This window comes from Vanessa tameamea, chromosome 20 (genome assembly GCF_037043105.1).
Source record: "Vanessa tameamea isolate UH-Manoa-2023 chromosome 20, ilVanTame1 primary haplotype, whole genome shotgun sequence".
NCBI classification, from domain to species: Eukaryota; Metazoa; Arthropoda; class Insecta; order Lepidoptera; family Nymphalidae; genus Vanessa; species Vanessa tameamea.
The window spans coordinates 9473632-9490502 of record NC_087328.1 but is presented as its reverse complement, the minus strand read 5'-3'; the positions used below and the strand labels follow the sequence as shown (position 1 = coordinate 9490502).

Below are 16871 nucleotides of genomic sequence, written 5' to 3'. Positions count from 1 at the left end.
TATAAAAAATAAAATCACTATTAATTCTTGAATATTCTTTAAGAATTAAAGTTCTTTAGAAGTAAAAGAAAGAAAGAATAATGTCCTGTAAATGCGAGGTTAATTAAATGTTAATATCTTCCAATAAATATTACAATTAATATTTCGTATGCGTTTTACGTAATATTATGTATAGTAAATACAAATTTTATTTACATAAGAATTATTAACAAGTACCTAATCTTATACAAAAAGAAATAAAACATAGTTACTGTAGAGTAAATTAAAAAAAAAAAGTTTTTGCTACCTGTTGCATAAAAAAAAAATTTTTTAAATAATATTTACTTTTGCAGTTATTAGGCAAACGTAATGGCCGACAGCTCTTTGATTACAGACTCAGTCGTTTGTCTCAATTTACTTTGATGATCACCTCATTTGTTCGCTAATCTTCTTCCTTTCTGCGTAATTTCTCAATTTATAAGCTGATTAACCTTGAAATTTTTAAGTAATTTCCTACTCTGATTTCATTCATTAATTATTATTATTATTATTAATTATATTTATGGCTTCTGTCAATAGGTTGACAATTCTGCCAGTGTCAGGGTTGAAAAATACACGTAGTTGCTTGAAACAGCACTTTTTCGTGCTGCCAAATGACCAGTACCACGATCTAAAACAATATAATATACCAACACCAACACCCACTAAGATACAAAATAATAAAACTACCTACGTAAATATACTTATTATATAAATAATATATACTTAAATTTACTCAAAGTTTAATGTTATATCTTTCAATATACTTAAATAAAATAGTTATAATAGAGATTTCTGATTAAAAGGAACGAATCGGATTAAAAAAAAACTTATTTTTATTTTTTGTATTATTTAATAATACGTTAGGGATTATTTTATTATACCTAAAGACAAAACTAAAAATTTCTGCTACGCATAACTCAATAAAAAGTCGAAAAAATAATGCTTGTACATATATCCGAGCATTTATTTTTATTTTACTTGTTTAATTTTTATCCAAGAAATATAAAGGTTAGGTATTTTAAAAAATCTTACTTAAAATCGAAAGACAAAAATATTCGCATATAATAATATAAATTATTTTATTTCAAACACGGTAGCAACTTAAATTTTTTTGTTTCAATCTTTGGCGGATCGCATTTACGTTTTATCGAGTTACAAATCGAAACGATTCTAAAGAAGTTTCATTTCAAAAATAATTGTTCGTGTAGAAACATTTTTAGGAACGTAATTTGTCACGTGCATCATATGTCTTGTAAAGTCATAAGTCATTATGTACTCGTCGAAGATTAAATAAATTTCCCGCATATTAATTAGCATTTTCCAAATGATACCAAAATTATTAGTCATCAGTTTCACACTCATAATACACTCAACATGTGAACCAGATCGCAGAGTGATAACAACGTTAAAATATTCAAAATTTTACGTAAAACCGACAATTGTGAATGGAGAAATAGCATCGCGAGGACGAATTCCATACTTAGTATCCATTAAGGAACCTTTACGGAAAATGGGAGAAGGAAGGATAGTTTGGAAAAACCTTTGTGGAGGTAGCATTATAAGCGAAATCAAAGTTCTAACTGCAGCCCATTGCTTTGAGGGTAAAAATTTCTACTACGCCAAAAACCCTCACGTCCTACGCGTAGTGGCCGGCAGCCTACGCAATGTCCTTACTCATTCCGGTGACACAGAAACAAACGTTATCAGTCAATGGAGGAAATTACGAAATGTTGTATTGCACAATCAATTCTATTTCCCGAGACACGATATAGCCCTTATATTCGTTAATGAAAAGTGGAGATTTATGCCTAATGTTGATTACGTCAGAACAGCCGTGCGAAGCATAGATTATCCACGTTCATGTGTATCCGCGGGTTTTGGTAGAACAGGTTATAGCAATAGTGATACAATTTCGCCGGTGTTACTCGTGGCACAGATAAACACGATACCGAAAGCGCAGTGCACAATGATCTGGGAAATGAACATGAATTCCTTTATTTGTTCAAATTCAGCTCTGACGGACGTATCCAGAGGCGATTCTGGGGGGCCTTTAGCTTGTAAAGGTACAGCGGATCCCGTGGAAAAACCAGATAGGGATTTATTGGTTGGCGTGGTCAGCGGCAAGAATTTTGATCGGACTACCCTGTACACTAGAATTTCTGAATATCACGACTGGATCGCAAGGAACGCGGGCTCGAAATTATTTAACGGATTCATGTATTTGTTGTTAAATACAATAATGTTTTTAATATATCCGTTGTTTCTTTAACATCAATTTAAAAATAATAAAAGATTTCTTTTTCGTTTCGCGCCTATATTTTCAGATTACAAATATATATAAGGAAAATGTTTTGAAATCTTTTGGGAGACTTGTGATAAATAGACTGTCATAGTGAAAAATATTTTCAGTACGTTATATTGGTTTATAATGAAGCAATTTTCCTTCGCATCTAGCTCTGACGTAAATTAAAAGATATTAGGTTTATGGAAATCAGTAAAAGCGATCTTATGATCTTGTTTTAAATATGTTTTGCATTTAAAAGACATCGAAAGAATGTTAATTATATTTCTTTATTAAAGCTATGAATTATATTGCGACGACTTTGAGTCATTACCGTCTAGTTGTAGTTTGACAGAGTAACAGAATGTAATTGCCCCATGTCTGGGCGAAGGCCTTATCTCCTCTTAATCATTTTTAAGAGCTTATTCTAAGCATGAAATTATAAATGCAAATTAATGGCTCGATAATTTAGTGGTGATTTGATTTTGACAGGAATCTTCAGTTAAGACTTAATACATATATTAATATAGTTAAAAATACTTTTGATTTAATAACATAAACAGAGGTGTTTTATTTGGTTATAATAAATTCCATGTACATTCGCATTTGAATATAAATACTTACCTGAATATAAATAACAAATGTTATTGCAAATAAATTGAGTTGAATATTTTTGTATAAAGATGAATATTTTGTGGTTCGGGACGTCATAGACTGCTGATGGACACGTCAAGTCATGTGTTAAGGATTGTTAAAGATTTCATATCATCTGATCAATCTCCTTATTGTGTTTCATCCTACGTTTCAAATAATATACATATATGTCACTTTCAGCACAATTAAATATGATAGAAAAACGAATAATTTTTTCGAAGATTTGATGGTGTTTTGTATATTAGATTTATTTTATTAAGACTAATATTAATTTTGAGAAAACATGCAACTTATAAATTTATAAAGTATTAAGATAAAAGAAAAAAATGATGTTAATTTTGGAACGTTTTTTTGTGAGTTAGTGAAATTTATGAGGAGGATGAAAGTAATTACCAATTGACAAATTGCGTATCGGAGTAAAAATTGTTACGTGCGATAATGAAGGTTTTTCAGGAATTGTATTTTTTACATCTTCGCCACCACAAAGTTTTTTAAATATCGATTGTTCTAAAAGCAGTGTGTGTGACACGAACGCCAGACTTATTATTTAAAGATATACCAGGGGATTTTCAAACAAAATAAAAATTCATCCAAGGGGTACGACAACAACAAAACCATTGAAAATAAGAATTTACATATTATATATGAATTATAATTAAATATGAATCAATCGTTGTTGTCAATAAATGTTGCACGCGATGGTTGGATTTAACAGAATTTAAGGGGGGATTGTTATCCTTATTCAATAGAGCGTATCTTTCATTCAAAATCCCAGCGGACTTGAGAAATCTTTTAAGCAATATTTGCAAAAAAATATTCACGGAAATGGCAACTAATGCTTGGCCTCTCTCGAGACGAAAATTGTAATTTACACTTAGGGGCTACCCTCGAATACTGTCCATCAGAGTACCGATGTCATAAAATTAAGGTAAGGTATTAACTCTCTTAATTTTCTGCACTGCAGCGTCGAAGGTTGTATGTTTAAGTACATGTACACTGTCAATAACCGTAACTGTCTTGCTGGTATAGTAAAGTAAGAAGCAATGTTCGAATATAGAGCAAAGGTTACTTTTACATAAAGGCTTGGAGGTTATTCCACCACGCTTCTCCAATGTGGGCTGGAGATTGGACACATTAAGTTAATATTTACGTATTCATTTTAATGTTGGCTTAGAGGCTATCTTAAGCTCCGAGATCTTGGTATAGGTCCGTCTTGGATTCAGGCCATTTCATATATAGTCACAAAAGTTTTTTTTTCTTTTGTCAAGAAAACTTCTGCGAATACTTGAAATAGTTTTAGTCGGGTCGGATCTTCGTCCGGTAGGATTATGAGGGAGCAAATAGACAGAGAGCTACTAGTTCGCGCACACACTTCAACAATCAACGCTGCTTACTGCCGCCATGACTGCAATCGATCAGGAATATATAATTTATGGCTATTTCTTTGATGTATTGGAAATATTATGTAAACTAATAAAAAAAACTAATCCCGCTGAGTTTTATTTCGCCGCTTCTCCTCATGTCAGGGAATTTTCTTTTCAGAACTGGTAGTTTTTATTTTTAATTTCAATAAAATAAATATACTGCCTCTATGATTCTATATTGAATAGAGGAATATGATTTGATTTGACATTGGCAACATTTGCTGTTATACTGGTCACACTAGTCCCTGGATTAAACTTCCTTACTCTTGAACAATAAAATATATCTTCATGAACATCTATTACTATGTAAAGGAGTTGTACAAAACGTCAGCGCGATTTAAAAGACTAGTAACGCCATCTAGTAAATTTTATGGAAACAAAACTAAATCAATGTGTACATTATAAATATACATAATTTAAACGCGCTCCCCGCTATCGCGAAGACTGGCCTAATCTCCAATGGAAAAAAAACCAGACAAGTAATATCTGTTTCATTATTAAACAAGTATACATTTTCCTATTCGTTCGATATTCGCAACATTTAACCCGCTTGCAGATCTTGTTGATATCAATACATATTTGATATCTGGTATGTGAATTTTAGCATTTTCAATTCGAATCTCGAAGTCATATAAATTTCACATCGTTATTGAATGTTTAATATTAAAATATGTGTAATAAAGTATCAAAAATTCCGATGACGAAAATGCACGTCGAGAGCAATATCACTTATTGGTTGAATAGTAGGACAGTGAGAATTATACGAGACTAGTGAACCGCCCGGCTTCGCACGGGTGTAGTAAGTAAAGTATTGAATAAAGAAATTGTTATGATATAAAATATAATTTATAGGACTCATGAAAAATTTGGCTTTCTATCAGTGAGTTTTTTTTTTATCTGAGTTTCTTTCGCCGGTTCTTCTCAGGTCGGGGTATTTTCGTTTCCGAACCGGTGGTAGTGTTTAATTTGACAATCAATAAGTAAGTGTAATGCTTCTATATTTAATAAGGGATTTTTAGTTTTAGTTTAGAATTGGATCATACCTTCCGGAAATTGATTACATTTGACATACAAACAAACAAATTTTAACTCTTGATAATATTAGTATAGATTAAATCTTTTATATCAATTTAAGGTCGGTTGGTTGGCTAGCTTATAAGCATGGCCAGAGGTCCTTATTTCAATTTCGAGATCTGAACTATAAACAGAAATAACATTTTGGCAAAGGAAAAACAAGTGGCGGCCTGGACGTCAGTAAGAAGAGGGCAGTGTTATATTTCTTGTCTTCAAAATCACGTACAGCCGTTGCTGATATACCTGATTCCTTCCGTTTGTATCAGATTGTAAATTTTTCGGATTATAAGAACAATAGATTCTGCTCATAGTTGTTTAAATATGTATTTTTTTTTTGTAAAATAAGCCGGCGCTCAATACCAAGTAATTTCGTTTTGTTACAAAAAGACTGATGATACTAAGTATTGTTATTTGGATATTAGAATATGTAGTTATTGAGGTAACACAGATAATAAATTGTTTTACTGAAGTCTTATAACTGGCAATACATTATGTTAATGATTTTTTTTTAATGTTCTTATTATGAATTATTTACAATAACGACCATTGACGTACACGTTTATCTTAAATTATTATGAAAACGTGATAATGATTTAATGTAAACGTCCTAATGGAATCATGACAGCTTGATATTGAGAGCTGATACGAGTTGAGTGGAAAAGCTGAAGCTCATTTATATTTACTCTACATAATGTATTAACATAGATTAAAACAATTACGCTTCACAACAGATTAAAAAAATATATCGAATTAATTGTAATGTGTAATTTAATTCTAATATTATTTATTATAATTAAAAAATATTTTCTAAATAATAATAAAATAATTAAACAATCTTATAAATACTAACTTAACTATGCTGCTATAAAACACTAATTTTCACGAATTATCGGTGTTGTGTGAAACGCGGGGTTCGGTAGCAGGCCACAGAATGGCCGGAACTTACATAGTTAGAACTAGAAACTAGAACTGCAAGGGTAAAATTCCTTTTGCACGCATATCGCCAGTATTTTGATAACATGAATTTTTCTGTGCATATTCCAATAAATTATACTCATGATAAAAACACATCAAAAGATACGTACTATTCGCCATTTCTGTTATCTGCGTTTTCAACGCAGATAACAGAAATGGCGAATAACAGAAGACGCTGCCGCTGTGTCGGTTCTGAAAACTTAATTCTGCGTTGAAAACGCAGATAACAGAACAGAGGATACAAACAAATAAACAAATTTGAGTCGAATCGATTTCTATAGTCTTTCTTCTGATTTTTTTTATTTTTTAATATTAATATTATATGCTTCTATATTTATATGTCGCACAGCAAAAGAACTAAAAAAAAACGAGCCAATTTTATTATCTTGGTGTGCGTGACAGCTACGCTTAACAGTAGCCAAACGTCATACTACTTTACTAGTGTGCGTGAACTCAGTGGCCAACTGTATAGGCCACTGTGTAGGCTACTATATTTTTCGACGCTTTTTCCGTTTACACAGTCTGCCTAGACATATTATAAATAACCAAATAATTTTCTATAGATTTTGGTGTATTGTCAATACTCTAATACTAAATAGTCAATTGTAATTTAACTATCAACCGATAAGGTTCCGTCGGACTTTCCGCACAGGGAATTCTATTAAATAATAGAATCTTTTTAAATAATAATAATATTGAAAATTCGAAAGAAACGGTGACAATCATTGTATAGATACGAATAGGAAAGGTTAGCCAATAACACCCAGTTTCCGACATTGCAAAGTTAATACATCCTTCCTGCGGTACGTATTTATTTCTATAATAAGACTCCATAGTTACTTAACCTATTTAAAAAAAAAAAAACCTCATGTCAAAAAAACATATAGATAAATAAGGCATATTACTCAATACAATATTATATTAAAGATAAAAAAGCGTGGCCTCAGTGTTTATTGGTTTCTAGGTAGTTTATATAAATATTTAACTGAAATACTCTGTAGTTAAAATGGTAGAAAAGAGTAACACCTGAGTTTCTTGCCGGTTCATATCGGTAGAGTCTACTTTCCAAACCGGTGGTAGCTTTGCATTTGACATGACAATTCAAAAGTGCTTTTATGAACCTACTTCAATAAAGAGTATTTTGATTTTGAGTATATTACACTGCAGAGAACAGTAATAAAGACTGTTACTCTACAACCAGTAAGTAATGTCTACTTGTGTTATTAGTTAAATATTGTAAAAATTATTAAACTTTTGAATACAAATACATTTCTATAAGACCATCTTACAATGCGTGGGTGTCGTACGGGCTAAATAAATTTTGTTAAATATATACAAGATGTACAATAAAAGAGATACCTACATTAATATAATAAGCTAAAGAACAAAAAAGTACGTGCACACATACGTGACAGTAAAAATTGCTTCAGATACGTTCCACGTTTAAACATTGTAATATAATTAATTCGTTTGTTTAATTGTCTTTTGTTTTTAATTGTATTACTGTTATTTGTGAAAACTTGATTGGTTTATAGGTATGTTATTTTTAATTTTTGTGATTTTGTACTGCTTGTTTGTTGAATAATTAAAAAAAAAATAATGTATATTTTGATCGCGTCCAAAATTGTGTTCACTCAATTGTTAATTACAGTTCTTATAAACATATATCATTGAACATTTCATTTTTTTCCTAAATATATAGAGCAGAGCTGAATCCGAACAGACGAAACCATAAGAAACAGCTAGCTTGTTTATAAAATTGTAAATTGTTAAAACATTCCTGAAATAACTCAGACTATAATGTCTTGTTTGTATACTTAAATTAGTTCAAGTTTGAATTAAATTAAACGCGATTATTATGCATTAGGTCCGCTGTAATGCAATTTCAAAGTTATTCTGTACATATCCATTTATTTTGTGAGAAAACAAACGATTAATTAGTATAATGTTCTTAAGATACTGAAATACTATGAGAATTTTAATATATTTCATTGTTTTTCAAGTTTTATAAAATTCTTATCAATTTTTTTTGTTTAAGTATACAATTCATTTTATTTAATAGGCGGACCGTCTAATGGCCCACCTGATGTTAAGTGGTCACCACCGCCCATAGACATTGGCGCTGTTACAAATATTAACCAGGCCTTACTTCGCCAATGCGCCACCAACCTTGGGATCTAAGATGTTTTGTCCCTTTTGCCTGTAGTTACCTCTTGAATAACTCTGTTTATTGATGAAAATTAGTATAAAAATCCGTTGTGTAGCTTAAAAGATCTAAACGTACAGACGGCGGGAAGCGACTTTGTTTTATACTATGTAGAGATGCCCCGAAAAAGGGTGACGCTGCCGCTGTGTCGGGTCTGAAAACTTAATTCATGTTTTATAATAAACGAAAATTTAACATAACATAGCATATTTACATATCTTTACAAGTTATAAATTATTATTTAAAAATTTTGAACTTTGTCATTTAAAACATTATATGCCTTGTAAATTACCTTCGAAGGTATTACATATACCATGGTCGTGAGAAGTCAGTCTTATTGGGAACTCAACGATCATTTGTTTTCATTTCGAAATGAACTTTCACAGTACTTCTTTGTACTAGAGAGGTTTATTTAAAGAAATCTCAGTAAGAATTATAAATTACAAGAGTTTTTTACTAAAAGTTTCATGAATGCATACAGTTTTTTTTACATTCATACAATGCTTACAGGTTTTATGGTCGATCATGATTTCCTTAATTAATTTTAATACATCTGCCATAATCTCTAAATGAAATACATCAGACTTGAGAAGAATTTCAATGGGATTATATTATTTTCATCTCGTGTGATCGGGTAAAAGAGGTTAATGCTAGTTGCTTTTCTCTCTAAATATGTACTTAGAAATAAAAAAAAAAAACTTTTGGTTTTACAAACGTGAAAATGAATGTGACATACTCAGCAAGGCGTGTCTACATCAGTTAATATTTTTTATAGCGAATTCTACATAGCTTTTCATATAAAGTGGTCTGTTGTTTCTAATGTTTTCATTTTACGACTAAAATATGGTTGAAGACTTTTCCTGTCGTTTCACACAAAAGTCAAGTCATCTCTATTAATATATTTATTAACACTTTATTGTAAACTACTAGAAAATCACACAGAAAATGCTTAGAATTAGAGGCGGAATGATGCCTAAACAGCCATTTGTTCCAAGCGTATACCTGTAACCATATATATATATTTTTTCTCTTTCTGTATTATAAATTAGCAAAAATATTGTAAACAACTAAACTAAAAGACCATTTACCCTCACACAAACACTCACACATACATATATTAGTATCTTATATATGTATGGTCGAAATATCACTCATGTAAAAACATAATTAAAAATTATATTCTAAAGTATAAGTTATAGAAAATCCATACAACTTATAAAACACGAATTCTTTACGAATAAAGTAGGTTTGCATGTGTAAGAGATGCTACGGAGAAATTAGTTGAATGTGTTTTTCATAGAACCATGCTGTGTAATGATTATTTTGATGGTAAATTTGGTTTTGGGCAAAAGCCCTTCGTTATTAATGGGAAATAAATGAAAGCAATAATGAATGTAGCATAGGAAGAAATTCTTCTGTTATAAATGTCACCGTAAGATTGTAAATACCGTAGCTTATACCGTATATTATAATCAATCTCGCGAGATTGTGAACTGTCGAAAGAATGTAAACCGTAATATACTGCTTACAATTTAACGTATTATTTTTCGGTAGATTATAATCTATCAATGTGCGTAATTTCAGTTAAATAATAAACACTAACCTAATCTAACGAAAATATCATAAACTATCGAAATTTTTGACGTTAAATCACCGTTCACAATATCTCGCGAGATAGATTTCAATCTCACGGTATTTACAATTCTACGGTGATATACATATACGCTAATGATAATTTTTTCGTCATCATCAAAGTAACAAAAGTTCAGCGATATTGCTAGTGATGTGAATGTGGTTTGTTCGTTCCTGACTCTTAGTCATAGACAAGGCTAAAACTTAACTATAGGATAATAGGAATATTTTACAAAGAATATACGTAATTGCTTGAATATTCTTTGTAAAATTGATGGCAACAATCAAACAATTAAACGCGATGGTTAACAAGTTCAGCCTCTGTAAATTTATTTCGAGAAAAAAATATACTTGATTTTAATTAAATAATGTTTTTTTTTTTAATTTTGGATATGCTAATTATACAACTAGTTTACGTGGATAAGGAGGTTGAAATAACTAGCAAAGCCATCAAACCACCTCTTTGATAAAAGCTTTGCCCGGCAGTGGGAAATTTGTGGGCTGATAGTGTAATAATTTTTAGTGAAAAATTGTTTGAAAATTTTCAAAAATAGAAAATTTCATTTTCCTTTGTTTATTTTAGTGATCATTATATATTTTATTTAAACATGCATCCATAATATATGCACACATAATATCTCAAGATATAATATAGTAAACAGCGTTTTATTACTTCAAACAATAGGTAAATAATATTAAACAAAACAAACAGCTACAATATTCTAATACTCTTTGAAAACATCCCATAAAATACAATAAAAAATCGGTATGTGTAATCTTAATTTTCCATAAGGCATTGGGCGGGTCGTAGGGCGGTCCGATCCGCCCAGATATAAGGCGCGCGATCTCCCGAACACCGCACTCGCGTTGTAGCAGACGTAGCAGACGTAGCACCAACGTAGAATCGTAGCAATGGCTTTCGGGTAAGTAACTTTTGAAACTATACTTTAAAAAAATACTATTTCTGTAATAATAATTATTGGATTGTAATATTAAAGATCATTCGGGAACAGTTTTAAAGTATTATATACGGTATAAAATAAAAAAAAAGCGGTAAAAAAACAACAAAAATTATATACATATTTAGTTTAATAGTAAATTATTAATACTTATCTACAGAATTATTTAATATTCTCAAATAAACTCAAAATTTTAATATATACATTAAAACAAAATAACTAATATTAATTCTTGCTCAAGAAAAGTAAACAAACCAAAGTTATAAATAATAATTCATTGAATGAAAATAGAGTAAATACGATGCAAATAAAAAATCAACTCAAGCAAACACAATATAAATTTGTAAATAGCATCATACACTTTTAGTAATTATTTTTGAAAATTTCCACATCTATAGAAAGGTACAATTTCCCTGTTGGTTCATAGAAGATAATATCCAGAACTAATAATACAATTCTAAAAAAAAAAAATCCCTCGTAGAAACCTTTTTATTTTTTCGCTGGAAAAACGCATTACGCGTTTCCCCCACGTGAAGTGGGGTATATGGGGAACCCGTAGATACGTACATTATTCCTGAATGTTGTAAATTATATTGATATTATGTTATTTTCCTTATTAATAAATTGCGAAAGAATTACCATGATACTTATTTGTTTTATGTTATTAAATATAAACATTATTTAGACATCGTACACATATAAGACCTCAAGACGTTTTGTGGTTTTAAGTTACTACAATGGCTTAAAAGATTTGATTTAACTTAATAAAATATATGTGTACATAGGTAAGCCTTGCAATTATAATTTAGGCCTCAATGCCGTTCTGTAAGAACTCGTTATATGTTGAAAAGCGTCTGATGATGACATACATGTATGCTATAAATTTTGTAACTCTGTCTGTTACCTTAACACGCTTAAAGCGCTGAATCAATTCAGAATAAATTTGGTGCGGAAATAGTCTGAATCCCGGGGCAGGATTTAGGCTGGGCTTTTTGAATTCTACCCTCGAGGGGGTAAATTTGGAGCCGGCGGTTTGCGTGCTATAGACGAAGTTTTATAAACTTCGCGCGGGTAAAACCGCAGGTTCAGCTAGTCATTAATATAGTGAATGTTTCGCGTATCATTTTTGACATGCGAAATGTATGAAAAACCTCGCTCTGCGGTTAGTTTAGGGTATGTTCGTATTTAACTTACAAGTAATTAGAACATAAATACTCATAATTTGTAAGTATAAATTAGTAAATATTAAGTATGTTTGTAGATCTTAACAACTACAGAAAAATCAAAGTGGATTTTGTTTATTGAGATTATGAAATCCGTCATACTGATTTCAGTCAAATTTACGCACAATTTTTACGCTGGAATAAAAACATTAGCGATTTTTATTCGTATTAGCACATAATGAAATAAAAGCTTGTTTTAAAAAGTTTGAACTTCACAATTTGCATATTTAATGTCATATTTGAAAGCTTATTTCTCTCTTACGCTTCACCGATAAACTTTCAGTACAAACATATTTGTACGTGCTTGAAATTATGATATTACTTAGACTGTGGGCTGTGGTTTAAGTTACACACTACAAGTTAAATGCACGTCCAGAGTACATAATATTCTATAGATTAAATGTTTGTATAAAGAAATATATTATATTCTTATATATATAGTTTCAATTTATGTTTACAATTTATCAAAAAATACAACTTAATAACGGCAAATAATTTTTTTTTTGTTCAAAACACATAATATATACAATTAATATTTTCATGTTTATTAATTTTAGAGGATTTATATTACGAAAATAATTTTAAAAATCTTTGTTCTAGTATCCATCTGTCTCATAAGAATTGAATAGTAATCGTACAAGATTTTATGTAAAGCTACCGATTTGAAATGTGTATCAATCCAAGAAGAACAACTTAGCAGTTGTATAGTAACACATTGCTCAGGAGTGTCTATTTCAAATTACAGCATTATTTTATATTTTATGAAATTCGTTATCAATTAACTCGAGCTTATTAATAATAAACATCTAACACTGGTTCAAAAAGAAATTCTGTGTAAGAATTTTTTGTTTTTATATCTTCTTCCAATAATTATTCCTAACAATATTATAGTTTTGTTACTATTTAAAGCCATTGGTGGTACTCCAATTTACAACAAACCAATATTATAAGTGCGAAACTCTATCTTCTGTTAGGCTTACACGGTTAAACCTCTGAACATAAACGCGACATCAGAGTCGCCGAGGCTGTACTCTCTCTGATCGAGCACGGAGCAGAGCCCGCTGGATTGCAGTAATTAGGATAAAAAAAAACCTACTATATACAGTATTTTTATATATTATCATATATTATTTATTATGGATTATTTGTATATTATTTTAAATTGAAAAAAAAATGTCACTGTGGCCCACGTCTTCCTAGAAGACGACAAGCCCGAAGTCCAGCGAAGATCTGCTGATGTTCAGTAAAAATATAAAATAACGCCAAAATTTATAAAAATAAAACGTTAAAAAAGCACGGGCAACTGTGAGCTCGTGGATGTTGTAAATTAAATTAAAAAAAAACCTCTGAACCAAAGTTGATGAAATTTGGTACGAAAGTTTACCGCCATAGACGAATATAGGACCTAATATAGATATAATTTTAACCCTTCCATGGAGTTGTTTATGCGTTATATCTTCTTTAAAGATTTTCGTACATAAATTAGTTAGTTTCATAATAGCGCACAATATTGCTCAAAGTTTCAGATAAATAAATACCTAAATTCTTCCAATAAATCTGAATACAGTGGTATTATTACAACCTTTAGGATATAATAGTATATACGTTATAGTGTCACATAAATATAAAAGTAGTTCATGGAATTATAAAATATATATAGAGGGATCATTTTACTCGTCTACATTTCTTCCAATTAATTCGTCAGTCACTTAAAATGTGATTGAAAATAAATAAATTAAACTTTCCATTTTATCCAAAATCAAATGTTAATTTGGGTAAGGATACTCTTTATAATCTGTTCGACTTTAGGTCATGAGGTTCCATTTTCAAATCCAAGCTCACCATTCCACCAGACTAAGAGCGTGTATATTACAATAATGTAACGTACAACATTTGTATACATTGCTAAACTAATATGTTTTTATTTATCGTAACGAAAAGCGCGTTAGAGCCAATATTCTGGCGAATATTCTGTTGTAATACATACATTTTTTTTTTATTACATTACATTAGCAGCCTGTAAATTTCCCACTGCTGAGACAAAGCCTCCTCTCCCTTTTGAGAAAAGGTTTGGAGCATATTCCAATACGCTGCTCCAATGCCGGTTGGTGGAATACACATGGCAGAATTTCGTTGAAATTAGACACATGCAGGTTTCCTCAAATAAATTATAAACACAAATTAAGCACATGAAAATTCAGTGGTGCCTGCCTGGGCTTTAACCCGAAATCATCGGTTAAGATGCACGCCTACATACGCATACATTTCATACATATTTATGAAAGTTTTATTTACTTGGTTGTAAGCACTACCACAGTGCTTATTGTTATGTTTCGGTTCCCGCATAAGGGACGGTTATTGGTGATGTAAGAAATGCTCTCAATATTTTACAGTGCCAATACTATGGGCGATGGTGGACAGGTGGGCCACAAGCGTGTCCGACCTTTCAAAAAAAGAATTAGTTTATTAACTTTTATAGCAATAACTAACCGTAACATCGTGTTTTAATTTGTTCCACTTACTTTGTTTTGGCGAATTCTCCAACGGGTTTGTTTGTTCTGGAATTTTAATAATGAGCGCTACAAATAAACGACTGTTCCGTTTTAAGAAAAACGAAGTAAATGTCGCCGTTTTAATCTCCTCGCCATAGTCAGATTTTAAAACACTGATTGTGAAACAGTGAACAGTATTTTTAATTATCTTTTTCGTTTTTAAAACCGACCTAAAATAATGGACGGCTCATGTTATTGATAAAAAATGTTTTTTTTTTTATGACGACATCTTTAAGTCGAATTATTTTACCGGTAATTTTAAATTATTTTGATAGTTCGTATAATTTGTGTTTAAATAATTGTTAGTAAAACTAAAGTATCAACCTGTAAATGTCACACTGTTGGGCTAAAACCTCTCCATTTTGAGAAGAAGGTAACTTAATATTTATTTTATAGTAATTAGGACTAAACTATTGCGATCCGATGCGGAGTGCAATCCGCTCATTAATCAAAATAAAATTACAGATATTGGTACAATATTCAAGTAAAATAAAATATATAAAAATTAAATTAATAATTAAATTAAAGATTACTAGTAACAACACTATGAAAATTAAGTATTTTCTCTTTAAAATAATTACGATCTCGACGATGTTTCCGAAATTTACATCTCTTTCGGTCAAGGGATTGAAGATGTTCATCAACATTCCTCGCGGTGTTTCATTTGAAAGAAAATTGTATTTTTAAATAAGATATTTTTTATAATTACAACACAAAGGTCAAAGTTTCGGCGTAATCTTCTTGAGTTAAGATCTTTTAGCGGAAAATTACTTTTTCTTTTCGAAAGATTTTAAATAATAACATTTAAATATATTCGTTTACGATTTTTCTGAATATATCTTTAAGGCTTGACTATAATTTGGAAAAAAGGTTTACTTGCTTTGATTTAAATTAAATAAGAATGATTAACATCGATGCCTTAACTATAAAAAAATTGAATTAAAAATAGTTACTGTACAAATCGTGACAGCGTGAAATGATGTTAAAAATGCTAGCATCGCAATTACGATCCTCTGGGCAAATAATGAATCATCCCTTCTGTCATCAGTGGAGGCATTAAGGCGAGGTTCAAGTTTTTGCAGAATATTTATACAACATATTTTCAAATCTTTTTTATATTATTGGTTTCATTTTAAATTTACTCTCAAAGTTTTGGCTTGGTGTTAGTGATGTATCCTGTGTATATAAATATCCGTTGAGGAGTTTAAACGAAAGCGCAACAAATAAACTGACGCACGCATTTATCTATACATATAATAAAATTGGAGTATCTATTTGTAACATTAAAATAACCGCTTTTTACTAAATTCATATGTATGTATACACGGACATATACCAAAATAACATATTTTTCAGTTTTTTTCTGTCTGTCTATCTGTTTGTTCCGGCTAATCTCTGAAACGGCTATACTGATTTTGACGGGACTTTCACTGGCAAATAGCTGATGTAATAAGGAGTAACTTAGGCTACTACAATAACTTTTTATTTAAATTCAAACGCGCACGAAGTCGCGGACACAGCTAGTATATAATATTATTTAATTTCTTATATAATAACGTTCCTGTTACTATTATTGTTATCTAATAACTATCAAGTATCCAAAGTTTTGAGTTCGGTCGCCTATTTCTAAAGTCCAATGAATAAAATAAGATATTATATTATTTAAATAATAGATGGTCCAGCAACATAAGAATCCTAACCGATGATTGCGGGTTTAAATCTAAGAAGCATCATAGAATTTACAACTGTTTAATTTGAGTCGGATAAAATTCTGACACGTGTGTTTCCATGAGCCTGTATATGAGTATACTATAATATGTGTAGACACTAAATAAATAATATATACATTTTTGTCTTAAACATACACTTA

General features: G+C 30.4%; 2 protein-coding genes across 2 annotated transcripts in view; both read left to right on the top strand.

The window, feature by feature from the left end:
- The first annotated feature begins 1315 nt into the window (after positions 1-1315).
- Positions 1316-2290, top strand: LOC113401717 (chymotrypsin-1-like). The gene has a single exon (XM_026641748.2). It carries the CDS (start codon positions 1346-1348, stop codon positions 2288-2290), a length of 945 nt encoding a protein of 314 aa, XP_026497533.2. The 5' UTR covers positions 1316-1345.
- An 8781-nt stretch (positions 2291-11071) lies between these two features.
- LOC113401612 (myosuppressin-like) overlaps positions 11072-16871 on the top strand; it is a 30542-nt gene continuing 24742 nt past the window's right edge. The window contains exon 1 of the mRNA XM_026641590.2: positions 11072-11190. Within this exon, the coding sequence (XP_026497375.1) occupies positions 11180-11190 (11 nt within the window). The 5' untranslated portion in view covers positions 11072-11179. The remainder of the gene's footprint in view (positions 11191-16871) is intronic.